This window comes from Anomaloglossus baeobatrachus, chromosome 3, assembly GCF_048569485.1.
Source record: "Anomaloglossus baeobatrachus isolate aAnoBae1 chromosome 3, aAnoBae1.hap1, whole genome shotgun sequence".
Lineage (NCBI taxonomy): Eukaryota > Metazoa > Chordata > Amphibia > Anura > Aromobatidae > Anomaloglossus > Anomaloglossus baeobatrachus.
In genome coordinates this window covers 441,031,634-441,055,371 of record NC_134355.1, presented here as the reverse complement: position 1 = coordinate 441,055,371, position 23,738 = coordinate 441,031,634, and the positions used below count along the sequence as shown (strand labels likewise).

The window sequence follows — 23,738 nt, the reverse complement described above, 5'->3', positions numbered from 1 at the left end:
GTCGCGGCACCTTCCCTTTAATGAGTTCAGATCTCAGAAAACCAAGGATTGGTATTCTGTTACTTCACCATAAAGAGGATAAGGCTATGTTCACACACTGCATCTGTTGGTGCGTTTTTGAGGTTGCAAAGATGCCCCTAAACGCATGCATTTCCTTCCCCCAGCAAAGTCTGAGATTTATAGGTTGCTATCTACAGGGCTGCCACTAGGAATTTCAGGGCCCCATACTGGCAAAATTATGGGGCCCCCTTTAGACTCCGCCCAGGCTACACCCCCGCTCTGCCTCCGCCCCGCAAACGTTCCTCAGTCCTCCACTACTCTTGGAAAAACATACACACACACATATATATATATGTATATATTTTTTTTACTCACCCTCCCCGGCTCCCGAGTCGCGTGGTGTCCTCTCTGAGCCGCGATGCATTTCAGAGCTGGCTATGCGCCCGCAAACGCACGTCCAGCTGAAGTAAGGTGGGAACCGGGGTCGACGGGCCCTCCAACACCCCCGGCGATCATCCCGCACCTGTCTTCGGCTCACAGAACGAGTACCTGTCTCAGACGGTTGCCAGGTCCTCACCACCTCCACGGCTCTGCTTTCCTGCAGCAGTGTGATGACCTCATCACAAATAAATTTTAAAGGAAACCTGCTGTCAGGTCCTCTATGCCCTCCAGCAGCATTCATGTCTGTATGTTAAAATTCCCTGCCTTACCAGCCCTGTGTAAAGTTATTCACTAAAATGAATGTTTATAAATCCTCTTTTTTTTAAACTGAGCTGTTTCTATGCTAATTAGGTCTATGACTAGTCGCAGGGGCATTGTTTCCTTAGACTAGTTGGCCCTCTTTCCATGCTATCACACCCCTGTGGACATAATAACGTGATTTCCACAAGCCGGCGTCATCGTCAGCCCCTGGAAATTTTGCGCACGTGCGCCGCTGTGTTTTCTCACATTGAGCGTCATCTGAAGTTGGGTGTACACGTCCCGGCTTCAGAGAGGCGCACTGTACATGATTGGACAAACAGCTTCTGCACCTCTGACCATGCTCAGTGCGCCTGTCTGTAGGCGGGATGTGTGGGTGAGTGAGCACAGCGGAGCACATGCGCAAAATTTCCAGGAGCTAGCGGTGACACCGGCTTGTGGAAGTTATGTTATTGGGTGGGATAGCATGGAAAGATGGCCGACTAGTCTGGGGAAACAACGGCCCTGCAACTAGTCACAGGCCTAATTAGCTCAGAAACTGCTGCTATCAAAGCTGGAGAGGCAGGGAATTCTGAGATAGATAGATAGATAGATAGATAGATAGATATATATAATATATATATATATATAATTAATATAATTTATTGTGTGTGTGTGTATATATAGATGTGTGTGTGTGTGTGTGTGTGTGTGTGTGTGAATGCTGCCAGAGGGCAGAGAGGACCTGACAGGATGCCTGTAAATTCACATATGATGTTTTCCTCTCCCGCGATAACCATAAGTCCCTGAATCCCCTCTACCAATCCCAATCCTCCCACTCCTTATTATCCCCTCCTCAGTCTATTTAAGGAAGAAAAAAAAAAAAACGAAATTTAACCCTTACCTTTTACCTTTCCTGTACTGGCTGTACGGACCCACTCCACTTCTTCACCTCCCAGCTCCTGGGTACTTTTCAAATGACACAGACGCGCACGGCGTGATGACGTCATAAAGGAGTGCGCGCCTGTGTCACACGGAAAAGTGCAGGGCAGGGAGCAGAGGATGGACTTCTGATTTCCGGTCTCAACACTGTACAGAGCTGCGGATCGCTCCCTGCCCGGCACGCTGTATGCAATGAGGGCAATCTGGCCAGGAGCCCCCAGAGCCTTGAGCAGCTACAGGTCAGATTGCCCTCATTCCTGACAGGCCAGGGAATCCCCCTGAACCTCGGGGCCCAGTGCAGCTGCATAAGCGGTATCTCCAGCACACATGACTAATTTGCATGCGATGCAAATTAGCCACATGTATAGTGGCAAAAGCAGCACTGCCGGGCCCCTCTGCTGCAGCTGTGACTGGGGCCCGGTGAAGAGGGAGAAGGGCCCGGCTGGCCCGGGGCTTAGTAAAACTAAGTAATTGTCTTTGGCCCAGCCGGGCCCCTGCCCCCCCCCCCCCCTCTTCACCGGGCCCGGTACACCAGGCACAGTAGTAATGCCCTGATGGCAGCCCCGGCTATCTACACTGGGCATCTTTTTTTGGCTGCATCTTGGCTGCGTTTTTCAACATGCAGCATGTCAATTCTTTTTGCGTTTTTCCAGTGGTTTTGACCCTTCCAGTCAAGAGATTTTTTTTAAAAAAAAACTCATTGGGCAAATTGCGGTAAAACGCAGCAAAAACGCTTGCTTTTTTTATGCGTTTTTGCCACGGCTGTGTTTTTTGGGACCAAAAACGCTGCATCTTTGTGGTTAGCAAAGATGCGCTCTGTGAACATAGTCTAAAAGCCAAGTCCTAATGAAGGACCTCCTCAGCAGCTGCCTGCAGCTTATTTGTTGGCAATTTTCCGGTGGCATCGGGTGCATTCTAGATCTACAGTATCTTCCAGGGATGCTAGATTACGATCACGGGTCCTGTTTTATTTCTGGATGTTCCAGTGTCTTGAATGCATTACCAGTAGTTCTATTACAAGCCCTTTTTCTATTTCCACAGTGGAGAGGCCTGTACGAGTGTATGCAGATGGGATCTTTGACCTGTTTCATTCTGGACATGCCCGCGCTCTAATGCAAGCGAAGAACCTCTTCCCTAACACATACCTGATTGTAGGGGGTAAGTAGCGGCTCTGACAGCGCTGCTCTGTTTGGCTAGGGAGTTTCTTTCTTAGGGAAGCGTTTCCTGTATTTGTGACCACATTTCTGGAAACAGTCTGGGTTCTGTGCTTAGTAGGCCGCCTTCATGTGCTCTGTACAAAGCCCTACTCATAGACATTGCTTTTTTTCGGAAACTGAGTTCTCAAGGTGATGCTTATTGGTACATTAGTGTCTCAGACCACAGTGCCATTAGAAATCTCATGGAAAAATCCTGCTGTCCGCACCCTCTGCGCTCTCTGTAGAAGATGACTTTGCCTCTGACCAGTCAGCTCCTGCCATCCCCTTTCTTTATTGCATACATTTCACAGATTTTCCAACGTTGTTTTATAAACCTGGATCCAAAAGAATATATTGAGGAACTGCAAAAATAGTTATGCCCTAATAATGAACTCTGAGGGTTGGAGAAAGTTATCCCATCCTATAAACTCTGAGGAGAATGCTGGCTACCCACACAAAGTCCGTGATTGGGCTGAAATAGTGCCCATCTGTATAGATTATCATTGGGGTGACTGGTGATATTTATTGAATTACTGTATTGACAATTCCCTATTCTAACAATTGAAAAAGGGTTTGTCCACACTGATAGATATCTGTCTCCTCGAGGAGAAAAAAACGTGTAAATATATATAATATATATTAGTGTGTGTGTGTGTATATACAGTATGAGCTTGTATGTATGTGTGTGTGTATATGTGTGTGTATTTATGTATGTATATATATATATATATATATATATATATATATATATATATATATATATATATATATATATATATATATAAATACACACACATATACACACACACACACACATACATACAAGCTCATACTGTATATATATATACACACACACTGTGTCCACCGATATACTGTCCACCACCATTAACTTGAGAACGGCGGCAGCTATAGGCATATTAGTGGTGTCTAGGTATAGTAAAGTAGCCATGTGCTACGCAATGAAACCACCTATAGCGCCACCTGGTGGGAAACAGTGGAGTTAGCATTTCTATCTCAAAAACAGAACGAGATAGAGAAAAAAAGTCAATTACAAAGTTGTAGAGCATCATCAATTCAATACGAATCGACACCTTGCATACAGAAATGCTATGATATGAAACCCATGACCCCCCCCAAAAAACATTGAATGCTGGTCACGCATATGGCGCTCCTTTAACTTTGATGCTCAAAGTGGCCACCGTCAGCTGCAATGCACATCTGGACTCTGGAGAGCATACTGTATTTTGCTGCACGTTGTGCAATATGGTAGTTGACACGTTTGCCCAAGCATCTGTGATACGTCGTCATAGGTCCTGCAATGTTGGTGGAGGGGTCGCATACACCTGCTGTTTAATGTGACCTCACAGAAAGAAGTCCAATGGGGTAAGGTCAGGTGAATGTGGAGGCCACTCCGCGTAGCCACCATACCCAATGACTTGTAGGAAGGTCTGCATGAGGTATCTCTTCACGTCCACAGCCTTGTGAGTTTTACACGTTCTAATCATAGCATTTCTGTATGCAAGGTGTCGATTCGTATTGAATTGAAGATGCCCTACAACTTTGTAATTCTTTTTTTCTTTGTCGCTCCATTGGGAGACCCAGACAATTGGGTGTATAGGCTATGCCTCCGGAGGCCGCACAAAGTATTACACTAAAAGTGTAAAGCCCCTCCCCTTCTGCCTATACACCCCCCGTGCTCCCACGGGCTCCTCAGTTTTTTGCTTTGTGCGAAGGAGGCAGACATGCACGCACAGCTCCACAGATTAGTCAGCAGCAGCTGCTGACTATGTCGGATGGAAGAAAAGAGGGCCCATATAGGGCCCCCAGCATGCTCCCTTCTCACCCCACTCTTGGCGGTGTTGTTAAGGTTGAGGTATCCATTGCGGGTACGGAGGCTGGAGCCCACATGCTGTTTTCCTTCCCCATCCCCCTTAGGGCTCTGGGTGAAGTGGGATCCTATCGGTCTCCAGGCACTGAGACCGTGCTTCATCCACAACTCCTGAGGAGCCTGCTGGATAGGAGCCGGGTATCGTTCAGGGACATGGCCCTGCTACTTTAAGGTACTCTGTGTCCCCGTGGGGACCGCGCACAGCAACACTCCAGCATTGCTGGGTGTGCTAGTGCACCGGGGACCGCGGCGCTGACCGCGTTTGTGCCATTATACACTGCAGCGTCGCTGAGTGTGTTTGCGTATGGGGACTACCGCGCTGACCGCCGCTGCCATTGTTTTTACTGATGCGCGGCTGGGACTGTTAGTGCGCCGGGGACTCTGCGCCGGCCGCGCTTATACGGCGGCCGCGCTTATAACTCGAGTCCCCGGCTTTTGGGCCTAGTCTTTTTCTTCCCGCCCCCAGCCCTGCCAGTCAGGGGAAGGGCGGGACGCTGTACAGCACGGCAGCACTGAGGGCTGGAGCATGCTTTGCATACTCCACCCCCCTTACTGTGCACAGTGAGGCACCAGCTCCCGCACTTTCTGGGTCACGCCCACGGCTCCCTCCTCTCCTCAGGACGCCGGCAGCCATTCCTGTCAGCTCCTAGGACGCTGCAGAGGGGAGACAAACTCTGGGGGACCCAGGCAGGGATTCTGGTGGCCACACAACCGCTTTAAGCGGGCGGTAAGCAGCACCTGAGGTGCTGGCCCCACTTGTGCAGAAGTGTGATTATAGTTTATATGTTTACACTTTACACTGTATGGTGCACAGTTGATTTCTGGCTATATACCCTGTTGTGTTGCTCAAAGGAGACAACAATATGGCGCCCACAAGAAGCAGGGGTGCCAAAACACAGGCTTACTATGCTGCCTGCGCCGCATGTACAACCTCGCTACCGGCAGGTTCCACTGACCCTCATTGTATGCACTGCTCGGCCCTTGTGGCACTTACTCAGCCGGAGCCTCTGCTAAGGGGGGCCCAGGGGGAACAACCTGCTAACACTGTCCAGGTGACAGGGACGGAGTTTGCAGTTTTTACTGACAGACTTTCTGAGACTATGGCTAAAATACTAGAAGCTTTGCAGTCCAGACCGGTATCTCAGACCATGGGCACTGTGGAATCACTGCCCCCTAGTTCCCCTCAGTTGGAACAACAATGTCCCCCCGGGGTGTCTCATAGATCCCAGGGTGAGGTCTCTGACACGGACCGCAGTCCCAGACCGCCTAAGCGACCTCGCTTGGAAATCCCCTCGACCTCATCACATTGTTCAGGGTCTCAGAGAGATGACTCTCTGTATGATGAAGCGGAGGTAGCTGATCAGGATTCTGATCCTGAGGCCGCTCTCAACCTTGATACTCCTGATGGGGACGCCATAGTGAATGATCTTATTGCGTCCATAAATAAGATGTTGGATATTTCTCCCTCAGCTCCTCCAGCAGAGGAGTCAGCTTCTCAGCAGGAGAAGTTCCGTTTCAGGTTCCCCAAGCGTACAGCGAGTATGTTTCTGGATCACTCCGACTTCAGAGAGGCAGTCCAGAAACAGTTTGTCCAGATAAGCGTTTTTCCAAGCGCCTTAAGGATACACGTTATCCTTTCCCCCCTGACGTGGTCAAGGGCTGGACTCAGTGTCCCAAGGTGGATCCTCCAATCTCCAGACTGGCGGCTAGATCCATAGTTGCAGTTGAAGATGGGGCTTCACTCAAGGATGCCACTGCCAGACAGATGGAGCTCTGGTTGAAATCCATCTATGAGGCTATCGGCGCGTCTTTCGCTCCAGCATTCGCAGCAGTATGGGCACTCCAAGCTATCTCAGCGGGTCAAGCCCAAATTGACGCACTCACACGTACGTCTGCGCCGCAAGTGGCTTCCATAACCTCTCAAACGTCGGCATTTGCGTCCTACGCTATTAATGCTATCCTGGACTCTGCGAGCCGTACGGCGGTTGCAGCCGACAATTCGGTGGCATTACGCAGGGCCTTGTGGCTACGGGAATGGAAGGCAGATTCGATTGCCAAAAAGTGCTTGATCGGTTTGCCATTTTCTGGCGACCGTTTGTTTGGTGAGAGATTGGATGAAATCATAAAACAATCCAAGGGAAAGGAAACATCCTTACCCCAGGCCAAACCAAAATTACCCCAACAGAGGAGGGGACAGTCGAGGTTTCGGTCCTTTCGGGGTGCGGGCAGAGCCCAATTCTCCTCGTCCAAAAGGCCTCAGAAGGATCAGAGGAACTCCGATTCATGGCGGTCTAAGTCACGCCCTAAAAAGACCGCCGGAGGTGCCGCTACCAAGGCGGCTTCCTCATGACTTACGGCCGCCTCACACCGCATCCTCGGTCGGTGGCAGGCTCTCCCTCTTCTGCGACACCTGGCTGCCACAGGTAAAAGACCGATGGGTGAGAGACCTTCTGTCTCACGGTTACAGGATAGAGTTCAGCTCTCGTCCTCTGACTCGATTCTTCAGAACATCTCCGCCTCCCGAGCGAACCGATGCTCTTCTGCAGGCGTTGGACACTCTGAAGGTAGAAGGAGTGGTGATCCCTGTTCCTCTTCAGCAACAGGGTCACGGTTTTTACTCCAACCTGTTTGTGGTTCCAAAGAAGGACGGGTCTTTCCGTCCTGTCCTGGACCTAAAACTGCTCAACAAACACGTAAAGACCAGGCGGTTCCGGATGGAATCCCTCCGCTCCGTCATCGCCTCAATGTCCCAAGGAGATTTCCTTGCATCGATCGATATCAAAGATGCTTATCTTCACGTTCCGATTGCTCCAGAGCATCAGCGCTTCCTGCGCTTCGCCATAGGAGACGAACACCTCCAGTTCGTGGCACTGCCGTTCGGCCTGGCGACAGCCCCCCGGGTTTTCACCAAGGTCATGGCTACAGTAGTCGCGGTCCTCCACTGCCAGGGTCACTCGGTGATCCCTTACTTAGACGATCTGCTGGTCAAGGCTCCCTCCCAAGAGGCATGCCAGCACAGCCTCGACGCTACTCTGGAGACTCTCCAGAGTTTCGGGTGGATCATCAATTTTCCAAAGTCAAATCTGACACCGGCCCAATCGCTGACATATCTTGGCATGGAGTTTCATACCCTCTCAGCGATAGTGAAGCTTCCGCTGAACAAGCAGCGTTCACTACAGGCGGGGGTGCAATCTCTCCTTCAAGGTCAGTCACACCCCTTGAGGCGCCTCATGCACTTCCTGGGGAAGATGGTGGCAGCAATGGAGGCAGTCCCTTTCGCGCAGTTTCACCTGCGTCCTCTTCAATGGGACATCCTACGCAAATGGGACAGGAAACCGACGTCCCTCGACAGGAACGTCTCCCTCTCTCAGGCAACCAAAGCTTCCCTTCGGTGGTGGCTTCTTCCCACTTCATTATCGAAGGGGAAATCCTTCCTACCCCCATCCTGGGCGGTGGTCACGACGGACGCGAGTCTGTCAGGGTGGGGAGAAGTTTTTCTCCACCACAGGGCTCAGGGTACGTGGACTCAGCAAGAGTCCTCGCTTCAGATCAATGTTCTGGAGATCAGGGCAGTGTATCTGGCCCTAAAAGCGTTCCAGCAGTGGCTGGAAGGCAAGCAGATCCGAATTCAGTCGGACAACTCCACAGCGGTGGCATACATCAACCACCAAGGCGGGACACGCAGTCGGCAAGCCTTCCAGGAAGTCCGGCGGATTCTACTGTGGGTGGAAGCCACAGCCTCCACCATATCCGCAGTTCACATCCCAGGCGTAGAAAACTGGGAAGCAGACTTTCTCAGTCGCCAGGGCATGGACGCAGGGGAATGGTCCCTTCACCCGGACGTGTTTCAGGAGATATGTTGCCGTTGGGGCATGCCGGACGTCGACCTAATGGCGTCCCGGCACAACAACAAGGTACCGACGTTCATGGCACGGTCTCAAGATCCCAGAGCTATGGCGGCAGACGCCTTAGTTCAGGATTGGTCGCAGTTTCAGCTCCCTTATGTGTTTCCTCCGCTGGCACTGTTGCCCAGAGTGTTACGCAAGATCAGGGCCGACTGCCGCCGCGTCATCCTCGTCGCTCCAGACTGGCCGAGGAGGTCGTGGTACCCGGATCTGTGGCATCTCACGGTCGGCCAACCGTGGGCACTACCAGACCGACCAGACTTGCTGTCTCAAGGGCCGTTTTTCCATCTGAATTCTGCGGCCCTCAACCTGACTGTGTAGCCATTGAGTCCTGGATCCTAGCGTCTTCAGGATTATCTCAAGAGGTCATTGCCACTATGAGACAGGCTAGGAAACCAACGTCCGCCAAGATCTACCACAGGACGTGGAAAATTTTCCTGTCGTGGTGCTCTGCTCAGGGTTTTTCTCCCTGGCCATTTGCCTTGCCCACTTTTCTGTCCTTCCTTCAATCTGGACTGGAAAAGGGTTTGTCGCTCGGCTCCCTTAAGGGACAAGTCTCAGCACTCTCTGTGTTTTTCCAGAAGCGCCTAGCCAGACTTCCACAGGTACGCACGTTCCTGCAGGGGGTTTGTCACATCGTTCCTCCTTACAAGCGGCCGTTAGAACCCTGGGATCTTAACAGGGTGCTGATGGTTCTTCAGAAACCACCATTCGAGCCAATGAGGGATATTTCTCTCTCACGCCTTTCGCAGAAAGTGGTTTTCCTAGTAGCAGTCACCTCACTTCGGAGAGTGTCTGAGCTAGCAGCGTTGTCGTGCAAAGCCCCTTTCCTGGTGTTTCACCAGGACAAGGTGGTTCTGCGTCCGGTTCCGGAATTTCTCCCTAAGGTGGTATCCCCCTTTCATCTCAATCAGGATATCTCCTTACCTTCTTTTTGTCCTCATCCAGTTCACCAATGTGAAAAGGATTTGCACTTGTTAGATCTGGTGAGAGCACTCAGACTCTACATTTCTCGTACGGCGCCCCTGCGCCGCTCGGATGCACTCTTTGTCCTTGTCGCTGGCCAGCGTAAAGGGTCACAGGCTTCCAAATCAACCCTGGCTCGGTGGATCAAGGAACCAATTCTCGAAGCTTACCGTTCTGCTGGGCTTCCGGTTCCCTCAGGGCTGAAGGCCCATTCTACCAGAGCCGTGGGTGCGTCCTGGGCTTTGAGGCACCAGGCTACGGCTCAGCAGGTGTGTCAGGCGGCTACCTGGTCGAGCCTGCACACTTTCACGAAACACTATCAGGTGCATACCTATGCTTCGGCGGATGCCAGCCTAGGTAGACGAGTCCTTCAGGCGGCGGTTGCCCACCTGTAGGAAGGGGCCGTTTTACGGCTCTATTACGAGGTATTATTTTACCCACCCATGGACTGCTTTTGGACGTCCCAATTGTCTGGGTCTCCCAATGGAGTGACAAAGAAGAAGGGAATTTTGTTTACTTACCGTAAATTCCTTTTCTTCTAGCTCCAATTGGGAGACCCAGCACCCGCCCCTGTTTTTTTGTGTACACATGTGGTTCATGTTGAATGGTTTCAGTTCTCCGATATTCCTTCGGACTGAATTTACTTTAAACCAGTTTATAATTTTTTTCCTCCTTCTTGCTTTTGCACCAAAACTGAGGAGCCCGTGGGAGCACGGGGGGTGTATAGGCAGAAGGGGAGGGGCTTTACACTTTTAGTGTAATACTTTGTGCGGCCTCCGGAGGCATAGCCTATACACCCAATTGTCTGGGTCTCCCAATTGGAGCTAGAAGAAAAGGAATTTACGGTAAGTAAACAAAATTCCCTTCTTTTCTATCTCGTTCCGTTTCAAGATGAAAGGAATGAGCTAGGTGCAAAAGGAACAAGACCGCCAGCTCACCGGACACAGCTCCTTTTGCACCCAGCCTGCTGTCGTTACAGGCACTGTCACCCATTTAGCCTGGTCTCCTATGACTCACCTCTGCCTCTTCTGGTATCTTCTAAAGCCCATATTCTGCCAAGCACCTACACTTGCACTCATTTGCCTCATGACATACATGCCTTGATAAAGGCTCATATGAATATGTGAGCCAAAATGTTGGCATTTTGGTTAACTCCTTTTGCAGAATATGAAAATAAAATATTCTTCAATATCATATTGACATCTTTTTTGTGAGTGTGCCAGAAATATCAATACTTTCATGCAGGAGGTTAGACCAGGAGATCAGAGCTGTATCATTACATCTCACACCTACTCTGGGGAAGTGTTTTTCTTTCCTTTTGTCTGTTACTGCCTTCTTTATGATTGGTCAGCATCTTACGGGGGAAAAACATACCCACCCAAGTTGCCAAATACTTTGCTTGCTAATATGTCTGCATCGGAGAGGTAAAAATTAAATATGTTTTACTCCACTGTACAGCTATGTAATCCTCCTATATCCAGTTCAACATTAACATTTTAGTGAAAGGTTCTCCTGAGCCCAATCTTTAGTGAGCAATATTTTGTGAAACACAGACGCTATAGAAGGCAAGTGGCTCAAACTTTTTAATAAAAGCGAATTACAAAACAAATATTGTTAGCATAAAATGCGTGAATTTTGATTAGGAAAAAAATGTTCTCAAAGGTGGGCAACACTCATCAGTAAGTAAAGCTTCACTTCTAGGGCAACTATTAATCATCACAAAAGATAAGATGATCGCAATTGACCAGTATGTCCAGAATACTGCCCCCACTTGGTGTGTAATGTATGATGGCACATAATAGTTTAGATCACGAGCAGCACAAGGCTCAGTGGTTTGTACTTTGTCTCACAGACTGGCCAGGGGCAATATCTGCATGAAGTTTACAGGTGGGCCCTATTTGGTAGGTTGGCCCTAATTTTGTAAAAAATAATAGGAAGCTACAGCATACGTGATCAGCTACATTTTAGGAAATGCGGAGAGATATAATACTTTTCTATTTTACAGTTTGTAGTGATGAGCTGACGCATAACCTGAAGGGATTCACAGTGATGAACGAAGCGGAAAGATATGATGCCGTGCAGCATTGCCGTTACGTGGACGAGGTGGTGAGGAATGCACCATGGACGCTTACGCCAGAATTCCTTGAGGAGCACAGGGTGAGAGTGGTTCCATGCCTCAAGTTAGTCCCAATTGAAGGGGTAGTCCAGCTTTAACTCTTATTTGGATAGGTGTTAACTGCTAAATCAGTGGATATCTGATGCCTGGGCCTCCATTGACTCAAATAGTAGTTGTCTATATTGGACCATTGCCCCATTAAAAGTCCTCCTTATCTTGGTTGCGTGGCTTGGAGGATAAGAGACTGAAGTCTTATGTTCTAGTGATTGTGGGATTCCTAGGGGTCAGATCTTTGCCAATCGTAGCTCTTTCACTTGTCTAGTTGATACCGTATTTTTCGGACTATAAGACACACCGGACCATAAGACGCACCCTTTTTTTAGAGCAGGAAAATACAATTTTAAGCAAAAAACTGGAGTCATGACACACTGTTTTGGAGCGAGGATCTGCTGCTGACACTGTTATGGGGGTAATGTCTCCAAATTCTCTACTAAGGTACCCCAGCCTAGTAATGATCCTCCTGCCTTGTATATACAGTATATGTCCCTCATCCTGCTATAACCCCATCCTGGCATATGGCCCCATCCTGCTATATACAGTAACCCATCCTGGCATATGGCCCCATCCTGCTATATACGGTAACCCATCCTGCTATATGGCCCCATCCTGCTATATACCCCCATCCTGCTCATATACCCCCATGCTGCTCATATACTTCACATTCTGCTATATACTCCCCATCCTGCTTATATACCCCCATCCTGCTTATATACCCCCATCCTGCTTATATACCCCCATCCTGCTTATATACCCCCCATCCTGCTCATAATATTCCCCCCATCCTGCTCATAATATACCCCCCATCCTGCTCATAATATACCCCCCATCCTGCTCATAATATACCCCCCATCCTGCTCATAATATACCCCCCATCCTGCTCATAATATATCCCCATCCTGCTCATAATATACCCCCATCCTGCTATACGCCCTCATCCTGGTATACGGCCTGCATCCTGTGGCACATAAAAAAAATAAACGTTCATACTCGCCTTACCTCACCTCACTCCCTGCAGCATCGCTTCTCCTCCCGTCTGTGTCAGCGGCAGCGCCGCTGAGTGGAGCCGTCCCCGTTCCCCTGCAGCATTGCGATGTCCTCCTGTGCCAGCGGCGGCTGCGTGTGGACATGTGCGCACAGCGATGACGTCATCGCTGTGCGCGCCGCTAGTCTCCACTCAGTGGCTACCGCTGGCACAGGAAGACATCGCAATGCTGCAGGAGAACGGGGACGGCTCCACTCAGCAGCAGCCAGGAGGAGATCGTGGTGCTGCAGGGGAACGGTGACAGGTGAGTGTACTGATTCACTATGCACTATGGGCGTGCATATGAAATTAAATTATATTAAGGCGCTGCTGCAGCCTGCTCGTGCCCCCGATGACCCGCTCCACCTCAGCACCCTCATTCCCGGCCCTATAGTCAGATCATAAGACGCACCCCCCACTTTCCCCCAACATTTGGGGGGAAAAAAGTGCGTTTTATGGTCCGAAAAATACGGTAAGTTCTGAATGTTTTAGAGTTGGATACACCTTCTGTATTTTGGAGTAGAAATGTTCAATTTACCAAAACCTGTTTCAAGAATGTGTGTTAGTATTTTTTTTGGCTCATGATCCAGTGCATGTGAGGGTAAAAAACATTTAGTAACCCTTTTTTAGATAAATGTTTCCCTGTCAAGCCCTGAAATGTATAGATTTGCTATAATTACTGTTCAGTAAATCTTTTTCTTCTCTTCTTGTCTGTAGATTGACTTTGTAGCACATGATGATATTCCTTATTCCTCTGCAGGAAGCGATGATGTCTACAAACACATAAAAGAGGCAGGTTCGTGTATTGATCTATGATGCACATATCAATGTATTAAATATTAGGGATTTTCTGTTTATGGAGCAATAAAAGTTTACTTTTTAAAGTCTGAATATTATTTTACTTGGTTGGCATTTATATTTGCCCAATGTATGTTCTTGGTGGAACTGAGGTTCTTGGGACCCCTATATTCCTGATGTCTCATACATGAGATGATATGTAAAATTATGAATAATCTAAAATTATTTATTTATATAAAAAAACAGGCATGTTTGCACCAACACAGCGGACGGAAGGAATATCTACATCTGACATCATCACAAGGATCGTGCGAGATTATGATGTTTACGCTCGTCGTAATTTACAGCGTGGATACACGGCCAAAGAGCTGAATGTCAGCTTCATCAATGTGAGAATTTCTATTTTTCTTGTCCAAAAAAAGTGTTTTTAGTTGCGATGTCTGGGCATGGACATTAAGATATGTGCTCTGTGTTTAGGAGAAGAAATACAATTTACAGGAACGAGTTGATAAAGTAAAAAAGAAGGTAAAAGACGTGGAGGAGAAGTCAAAGGAGTTTGTGCAAAAAGTAGAGGAGAAGAGTATTGATCTAATCCAGAAATGGGAAGAGAAATCGCGAGAATTTATTGGCAATTTCTTGGAAATGTTTGGCCCAGAAGGAGCCTTGGTAAGTCATTCCTCACTTATCAGACAAAAATAGAGTTGGTGTGATTTTTATATGGTGTAATTGAAAGACTAGAAATGCTATGTATTTCACTGCACATAACTGCAGATGATAGTGTATGAATTCCCAGTGGGGCAATAGATTTCTTTATCGTTCCTTTGGGAGACCCAGACCATGGGTGTTTAGCTTCTGCCTCCGGAGGACACACTAAAGTACTACACTTAAAAGTGTAGCTCCTCCCTCTGAGCTTATACACCCCCTGACGAGCAGACTCAGCCAGTTTATCGCTTTGTGTTCAGGAGGCATACATCCACACATGCATTCTCATAGGATTATTCCTTTTGGAACGAGATTGAAGAGTGGGGTCCACGTCTGGATCCCCGGCATGTCCCTTCTCACCCCACTGTGTCGACGGTGTTGTAAGGTTGATTCCTAGGCTGGAGCCTTACATGCCATGCTCCTTCACCATCCCTCATTGGCTCTGGCTTGAAGTGGGAGCCAGCACGGTCTCCATGCTTAGCAGGAGACTGGTCTCCATCCGCAGCCCTTCAGGACCCTGCTGGACCGGAGCACTCATCCCCAGGGACTTGGAACCCTGCGTGTCAGCAAGCTAAGTACCTGAGACGTTTATATATTCGGGGTCCCTGTACTTTATTGTTGTGGGAGAGTGTGCTGATTGTGTTTTCTGACATTTCCGATGGGTTCTCTGGCTGTCGCCTGAGAACTGCACCGATGGTGCCTGCGCGCCGGCCGAGCCGCTCAAATTTAGGCCCCGGGTTCGCCGGAGGCCTAGTTTCGGTTTCACTGCCTTCTTATGTCACTCATGCAGAGGGACAGGCTCGGCTCCGCCCGGCGGCCGTTCTGCACAGGGGAGGGACGCTCCCCACTGCAGTGTGTGTCCCCTCCCCTGTAGGTCTCTTTGGCCCTCCAGATCCCGCTCCTCAAGCAAGCCCCGCCCCCTCTCTTCGCTCCGGCGGCCATTTTCTCAGCGTTCTCTCTGCGTTCAGTCATTGCAGCGCTGGTCTGCAGCATCTCTGCTGAGTTGCTGTGCTTGGGGGTCCGGGCTTCGGGATCAGCTCCAGCGGTCTGGTAAGCCACAACCGGTCTCCGGTTGTGGACCTCTGATTATACTCTCTGGGGTTCATTCTCTGGCAGAGCCCCCACTCCAGCAGCATGTCTCACACGAGGAGCAAGGCTCCAAAGCTTTATTCAGCATGCACTGCATGTAAGCTCCTGCTGCCTGAACCGAGCATCTTCCCACATTGTGATGCCTGCTCTAACCTGGCGGTGCCTCAGCCTGGAGTCTCACCCCCAGTGGTCTCTCAGGGTGCTCCTGCTCCTGTGGCTGAACCCCCGGCTTGGGTAGAATCCTTTTCTAGGTCTATCTCCCAGTCTTTTGCTGACTCCATGGGACTTCTGTCCAGGACTTTGCTGAACATGCATCAGCCCCTTTCACAGGGTGCCTCTGCTGCTAGGGGTCTCTCAGGACCGGAGCTCACAGAGGATTCATCATCTGGTCCCAGACCCCGTCCTTCTAAGAAGAGACGCAGGGTTCTCTCTACTTCCTCGTTCCGCGGCTCTGATTCAGGAGCTGACTCGCAGGACGAGGAGGATGCCTTTACGGGGGGCTCGGAGGTTAACTCCATGTACCCCATTGATCTGTCCGAAAGTGACTCAGATGTTAGTGATTTGATTGCGTCCATTAATTCTGTACTGGATCTCAATCCGCCAGTATCAGAGGAGCAACCCTCTCTGGCAGAAAAGCACCAGTTTACCTCGCCTAAGAGTAAAGAGTGTGTTCTTTAACCACTCCAGTTTTCAGGCCGCTGTGACCAAGCCCAGGGCCTGTCCTGACAAACGCTTCCCAAAGCGTGGTTCTGATGACCGCTTTCCCTTTCCACCTGAGGTGGTCAAGGAGTGGGATCATTCCCCAAAGGTAGACCCCCGGTGTCTAGACTTTCAGCCCGGACCGTTGTGTTGGTGGCTGATGGCACCTCCCTTAAGGATTCCACTGACCGCCAGATTGACCTTCTGGCCAAATCCGTATATGAAGCGGCAGGGGCCTCGTTCTCCCCGACTTTTGCAGCAGTGTGGGCTCTCAAAGCCATCTCTGCTTCTCTAGAGGGGATGCATTCCCTCGCCAGGGAATCTATGCCCGAAATGGTTACCTTAACTTCCCAAGCTTCAGCTTTTTCATCCTATGCCATGTCTGCCATGCTGGAGGCTTCTCACCGCACTGCAGTGGCTTCGGCTAATTCCCTCGCTATCCGCAGGATCTTGTGGCTTCGAGAGTGGAAGGCAGATGCTTCTTCAAAGAAGTACCTTGCTGGGCTCCCTTTTGCTGGGTCCCGGCTGTTCGGTGAACAGCTGGATGAAATTATTAAGGAAGCTACTGGCGGGAAGAGTACTTCCATGCCACAAACCAAAACCAGGAAACCTGTCCAGGGCAGGAATCAGTCGAGGTTTCGTTCATTTCGTTCCTCCAACTGGTCGTCCTCTAAGCCCTCGGCCTCGTCCACTAACTCAGCCAAGGACCAGAAATCCAACTGGCGCCCAAAAGCGCGTCCACAGAAGACCGCAGGAGGTGCTGCCGCCAAGGCAGCCTCCTCGTGACTATCTGTCCGCGCCAGCAATGTCCTTAGTCGGTGGCAGGCTCTCCCACTTTGGCGACGCGTGGTTTCAACACGTCTCCGATCAGTGGGTGAGGGATATCATCTCCCACGGCTACAGGATAGAATTCTCTTCCAGCCCGCCAAACAGATTTTTTCTGTCAACTCCCCCCTGCTCAAAGGCCGCCGCCTTCTCACAGGCCGTGGCATCCTTGCAGGCCAACGGAGTAATTGTACCGGTTCCCGCCCGGGAACAGTTCAGAGGTTTCTACTGAAATCTCTTCCTAGTCCCCAAAAAGGACGGTTCCTTCCGGCCCATCCTGGATCTCAAGCTTCTCAACAAGCATGTTCAGGTGCGGCATTTTCGCATGGAGTCTCTGCGATCAGTCATTGCCTCAACGACCCAAGGGGATTTCCTGGCATCCATCGACATCAGAGATGGCTATCTGCATGTACCAATTGCAGTTTCACACCAGCATTGGCTACGTTTTGCAATCGGAGAGGAAAATTTCCAATTCGTGGCTCTTCCCCTTTGGGTTGGCCACAGCTCCTCGGGTATTCACCAAGGTCATGGCAGCAGTGATTGCGGTCCTGCACCTACAGGGGTTGGCAGTGATCCCTTATCTGGACGACCTTCTAGTCAAGGCTTCATCCAGCGTGGACTGTCAGCGGAGTGTCTCGCTCACTCTCGCCTCTCTAGCCCAATTCGGGTGGCTTGTCAATCTTCCCAAATCCACTCTGACTCCGACCCAAAGTCTCACATACCTAGGGATGCAGTTCGAGACTTTGCTGGCACTTGTGAAGTTGCCCTTAGTCAAACAACAGTCCCTCCAACTGGCGGTGCGCTCTCTGCTGAGGCCCCGCCGTTATTCCCTTGGGCGCCTGATGCGGGTGCTGGGTCAAATGGTGGCGTCAATGGAGGCTGTTCCCTTTGCCCAGTTCCATCTGCGTCCCCTGCAGCTGGACATTCTCCGCTGTTGGGACAAGCGGCCTTCCTCCTTGCACAGGTTAGTGGCTCTGTCGCCACAAACCAGGAGCTCTCTTCAGTGGTGGCTTCGGCCACTCTCTCTGTCCCAGGGGCGCTCCTTCCTGGCCCTGTCCTGGGTGATCCTCACCACGGATGCCAGTCTATCCGGCTGGGGAGCGGTATGTCTCCACCACCGAGCGCAGGGCACTTGGATTCCGTCCGAATCAGCCCTCTCGATCAATGTGCTGGAGATCAGAGCTGTGCTTCTAGCTCTCGTAGCCTTTCACCATCTGCTGGCGGGCAGGCACATCCGAGTCCAGTCAGACAACGCGACAGCGGTTGCCTACATCAATCACCAAGGCGGGACACGCAGCCGCCTGGCAATGTTGGAGGTACAACGCATTTTTCAATGGGCGGAGGACTCCAAGTCCACCATATCCGCAGTCCACATCCCAGGCGTGGAAAACTGGGAGGCAGATTATCTCAGCCGTCAAACCGTGGACAGTGGCGAGTGGTCCCTGCACCCGGCAGTTTTTCAGTCAATCTGCCGCAAATGGGGCACTCCGGACGTGGACCTAATGGCATCCCGTCACAACAACAAAGTTCCCGTTTTACGTGGCTCGCTCCCACGATCCTCAGGCATTCGCCGCGGACGCTCTGGTTCAAGACTGGTCCCAGTTTCGTCTGTCCTACGTGTTTCCCCCTCTAGCTCTCTTGCCCAGAGTCCTGCGCAAGATCAGAATGGAGGGCCGTCGAGTCATCCTCATTGCTCCGGACTGGCCCAGACGAGCTTGGTACCCAGACCTGCTCCATCTGTCCGTAGAGGTGCCGTGGCATCTCCCGTACCGTCCAGACCTTCTCTCACATGGTCCGTTTTTCCGCCTGAATTCTGCGGCTCTCAAATTGACGGCGTTGCTCTTGAGTCCTGGATCTTGACGGCTTCTGGTATTCCTCCTGAAGTCATCTCCACTATGACTCGGGCCCGTAAGTCTTCCTCCGCCAAGATCTATCACAGGACTTGGAAAATTTTCCTGTCCTGGTGTCGCTCTTCCGGCCATCCTCCTTGGCCATTCTCCTTGCCGACATTTCTGTCCTTTCTACAGTCCGGTCTGCAGCTGGGACTGTCCCTCAACTCTCTCAAGGGACAAGTCTCAGCTCTGTCAGTGCTGTTCCAGCGGCGTCTCGCCCGGCTGGCTCAGGTCCGCACCTTCATGCAGGGCGCGTCTCACATCATTCCGCCTTACCGGCGGCTTTTTGATCCCTGGGACCTCAATTTGGTTCTTTTTGTGCTAACCACAGGTCGGCGCAAGGGCCTCTCTGCTTCTAAGCTGACCTTAGCCCGTTGGATTAGGTCGACCATTTCAGACGCCTACCAGTGTTCTCAGGTGCCTCCCCCGCCGGGGATCAAGGCACACTCGACCAGAGCTGTCGGTGCCTCTTGGACTTTCAGGCACCAGGCTACGGCTCAACAAGTCTGTCAGGCTGCCACTTGGACTAGCCTGCATACCTTTTCAAAGCACTACCAAGTGCATGCTCATGCTTCGGCAGATGCGAGCTTGGGCAGACGCATCCTTCAAGCGGCTGTTGCCCATTTGTGAAGTTAGGTTCTGCCTACTTCTTAGTTTTTCTGTTTATTTCCCACCCAGGGACAGCTTTGAGACGTCCCATGGTCTGGGTCTCCCAAAGGAACGATAAAGAAAGAGAATTTTGTTTACTTACCGTAAATTCTTTTTCTTATAGTTCCGTATTGGGAGACCCAGCTCCCTCCCTGTTGCCTGTTGGCAATTTCTTGTTCCGCGTGTTTTCACCGGCTGTTGTTGTTGACAGAGTCTCCGGTTGTTCCGGTTCTTGCTCTGTTTTTACTTTTGGGTGGCTATTTTCCTTCAGCTTTTGCACTAAACTGGCTGAGTCTGCTCGTCAGGGGGTGTATAAGCTCAGAGGGAGGAGCTACACTTTTAAGTGTAGTACTTTGTGTGTCCTCCAGAGGCAGAAGCTAAACACCCATGGTCTGGGTCTCCCAATACGGAACTATAAGAAAAATAATTTACGGTAAGTAAACAAAATTCTCTTTTTCTTGCTATGGCTTTTAATTGTTTAGAACAGACTTAGTTACCGTGTGGCCTGTGGGCTGTTCCGGTGCACCCTGCCGACCAGGACAGCCAAAGGTCTAGATACAGTGGTGCCCCGTGCCATGCAGCTGCCCGCTTTTCCAGTATCCCAGGGATGCTTATACCGCTGAAATATAATGATGGATGAGAGATGTCAGCTCCCTCTTCCATCATTGAGCCTGCACACCTGCAAGCACGGCAGGCGCGATGGTGTCACTACAATGCACCTTCTGTGCCTCAGTACAGAGCAGCAGAGGAATTGGGTTGCGATAGTAGTTTTGCATTAACTCTCATTGGCATGGAATTCAGTAGAAATTCATTGGAGCCGCTGGAATCTTCTTGCCTCCTCCATGACTACATCATGGAGCTGGTGGATGTTAGAGATCTTGTGCTCCTCCACCTTCCGTTTGAGGATGCCCCACAGATGTTCAATACCGTTTAGGTGTGGAGACATACTTGGCCAGTCCAGCACCTTTACCATCATTTTCTTTAGGAAGGCAGTGGTCATCCTTAGAGGTGTGTATTGGGGTCATTTTCATGTTGGAATATGAAGAATGTAGAGGATCATTGTGTGCTTCAGTATGTCACAGTACATGTTGGCATTCATGGTTTCCTCAATGAACTGTAGCTCCCCACAGGAGTCAGCACTCATGCAGCCCCAAACCATGACACATCCACTACCATGCATGACTGTAGTCAAGACACACTTGTCTTAGTACACCTCACCTGGTTGCCGCCGTACACGCATGACACCATCTGAACCAAATAAGTTTGTTTCGTCAGACCACAGGACATGGTTCCTGTAATCCATGTCCTTAGTCTGCTTGTCTTCAGCAAACTGTGGGCTTTGTTGTACCTCATCTTTAGAAGAGGCTTCCTTCTGGAAAGATAGCCATGTAGACCAGTTTGATGCAGAGTGCGGCGTATGGTCTGAGAACTGACAGGCTGACCCCCCTCACACCCTCTGCAGCAATGCTGGAACCACTCATACATCTGTTTTGAAAAGACAACCTCTGGATTTGACGCTAAGCATGCGCATTCAACTTTTGGTCGACCATGGCGAGGCCTGTCCTGAGTGGAACCTGTCTTGTTAAACTGCTGTATGGTCTTGGCCATGATGCTGCAGTTTAGTTTCAGGTGTAGAGCAACATTTCGTTTTAGATGCTAAGAGAATTCTTTGCTATGAGGTGCCATGTTGAACTTCCATTGACCAGTATGGGAGAGTGTATGAGTGATAACACCAAATTTAGCACACCTGAGACCTTGTAATACTAATGAGTCACATGACACCAGGGAGGGAAGTTGACTAATTGGGCACAATTTAGCCATTTTTAACCAGGGACATACTCTGTTTTTGTTCCCAGCTGTTTTGACATTAATAGCTGTGTGTTGAGTTATTTAGAGGGTACACCAAATATACACTGTTATACAAGCTGTACTCTGACTACTTTACATTGTATCAAGGTGTCATATCTCCAGTGTTGTCCCATGAAAAGGTATAATAAAATATTTACAAATGTGAGGGGTGTACTCACTGTTGTGATATACTGTAGTCAACAGACTTAATTATACTCAATATTAAGTGATAATTAATATAAAACAATAATAATGAGCAGAATTAATTTGATTACGGGCATTCACAACAGTCAGGCTCTCATGTAGCCCCTTGGGTAAATTAATTGCCCACTCCTGGCTTAGAAGATTACTATATTGCTGGTAGGTTACCACATTCTTGGAGTCTTCATACTCCACTGGTCAAACATTGACATCCCTAGCTGGCCATGCAAAGTCCCTCAATATTATAATGTGTGGGAGCAAAAGAGGCTCTGATCTCACTTTTATAAGTAACTAGCTGTAGTACCCAGCATTGCCCGGGATAGTAACGGTCTCTGTCTCTCTCCCAGTCTGTCTGTCTGTCTCTTTCCCTGTCTATCTCTGTGTGTCTGTTTGTGTCTATCTCTCTGTATCAGTCTCTCTCTATCTCTGTCTGTCTGTCTCTCTATCTCTCTTTTTAAATCTATCTGTGTCTGTCTCTTTCCCAGGTTTGTCTCTTTCCCAGGTTTGTCTCTTTCCTCGTCTTTTTCTCTGGCTGTCTGTCTCTATTCGTCTCCCCACCAATATCATATTACCTCACACATAACCTTGTTATACTATGAATATCTTTTGTTCCTATAGCAACCAATCAGAGCTGCTATTAATAACCTGTAGCTTCCAGCTACATTGACTTTAATGGAGGCAGATTTTTTCTAGACTAACTGTAAAGCGCGGGTCTAAATTTTCCCGTCAAAACATAGTCTATGACGTACCCTGAGTCACATGAGGCGTATGTGCAAAATTTTGTGATTGTAAATGCGACGGTGCGGATTCCTTTAGCATACATACATGCATACATACACTCAGCTTCATATAATAGATTCCTGTTCTTTAGAGAAGCGCTTTCCTGACACACTAGTTGCTTGCCTCTACTTTAGAGCCCTTTCCATGTAAAGTCATATAATGTAATAACTTCATAAAAACGGTGGACTTCATAAAACGGGCCTGGCAACCCCCCCCCCCCCTGTTACATCTGACAAACCCCTAAATAACCTATAATAACCGTCTACCTCGGGTCCTAGTCGCCATATATCTCTGCTGGGCAGCAATGGCCTACTGGAGGAAGGGTGCCTGCTGTTACTAGTGACCCAAATATATTTGTCTTTGGAAAGCTCTGAAAATGTTTTGTATCAGGAAGTTGATATTTCATTTTTTTCTTCCATGTCTTCTAACACAAGAGTTATGAAATACACTATTTATTTCAGAAACACATGTTGAAGGAGGGCAAAGGAAGAATGCTTCAAGCAATTAGTCCGAGACAGAGCCCCAGCAGCAGTCCATCCCGGGAACGATCTCCTTCTCCGTCATTCCGGTGGCCCTTCTCTACCAAAACCTCTCCACCAGGATCACCAGGCAGACGTTCTCGATCTGCTGCTGCTGCATATGACATAAGTGAGGACGAGGAGGACTAAGGATTTCTGCTTATTTTTTTTCTTATTTTCAATCCTTCCCAGCAGACTCTTATGCCTTCTGACCTCCAGGAAAGCAGCCACAGAGAAGACTGAGCATTCAGCCTCAAATTCTGGGGTTTTACGCGGAACGGTTCCCGAGAGTTAGCGTTTGTGGTAGCGGCTAGGACTCGTGCTTCTTTCCTACAAATTTCCATGTTATTTTGTTGCGTTTTTTAAATGAAGCCAATCTCTTTATAATGAACAAAAGTGTCCAAAATATGTTTCTTTCGTCGTCAATTTAATTTCTATTTTACCAGGAGGTTTTATCGCATGGACTGTTGCATCCTATTGTAGCCTTTTACTTAAAATTCCTCCCAGATGTTTTCAGCCGTGAGCTCCCATTTGACAGCACAGTAAATTATTATCCTGGTGGAAAAAGAGCTGGACACAAGTGACACGGAGTATGTGTATATGTGTGTGTGTCACGATATTGGAGGTATTTACTACAATTTACTGATCTGTGGGGGTGGTGACCGGTAAAATGTATTGTATTAAACATTAAACCCATGGAATTTAGCCATTTCTCATTAAAAGTGCCTGTTGTCTTAAATCTCTTTTTATTTGCATCTGTTGGATTTGCATTCTGCCATTCTTCAAATGTCCGTCAGTAAAGTAATGAACCTCACAGAAACCAATAGTGTGAAGTCAAGTTCTGAATTAATCAAAAGTGAGCCCTGTACTTGTTGGTCTCTTTCTGGTCCGGTACTTAACACATTGTCTGAGTCTGATCGGGCATTTTTCCCCATTACCAATCATTGGCCTTAAGGTGGTGTCGCA

At 49.3% G+C, this 23,738-nt stretch overlaps 1 protein-coding gene across 3 annotated transcripts in view; it reads left to right on the top strand.

Annotated features, from left to right (window-relative positions):
• Positions 1–23,511, top strand: part of PCYT1A (phosphate cytidylyltransferase 1A, choline) — a 71,685-nt gene extending 48,174 nt beyond the window's left edge. For all 3 annotated transcript variants that reach the window (XM_075340445.1, XM_075340446.1, XM_075340444.1), the window contains exons 4-9: positions 2,662–2,778; positions 11,581–11,732; positions 13,490–13,568; positions 13,817–13,959; positions 14,048–14,236; positions 22,716–23,511. In XM_075340445.1, the coding sequence (XP_075196560.1) occupies positions 2,662–2,778; positions 11,581–11,732; positions 13,490–13,568; positions 13,817–13,959; positions 14,048–14,236; positions 22,716–22,922 (887 nt within the window). In that variant the 3' untranslated portion in view covers positions 22,923–23,511. The remainder of the gene's footprint in view (positions 1–2,661; positions 2,779–11,580; positions 11,733–13,489; positions 13,569–13,816; positions 13,960–14,047; positions 14,237–22,715) is intronic.
• Positions 23,512–23,738: the final 227 nt, after the last annotated feature.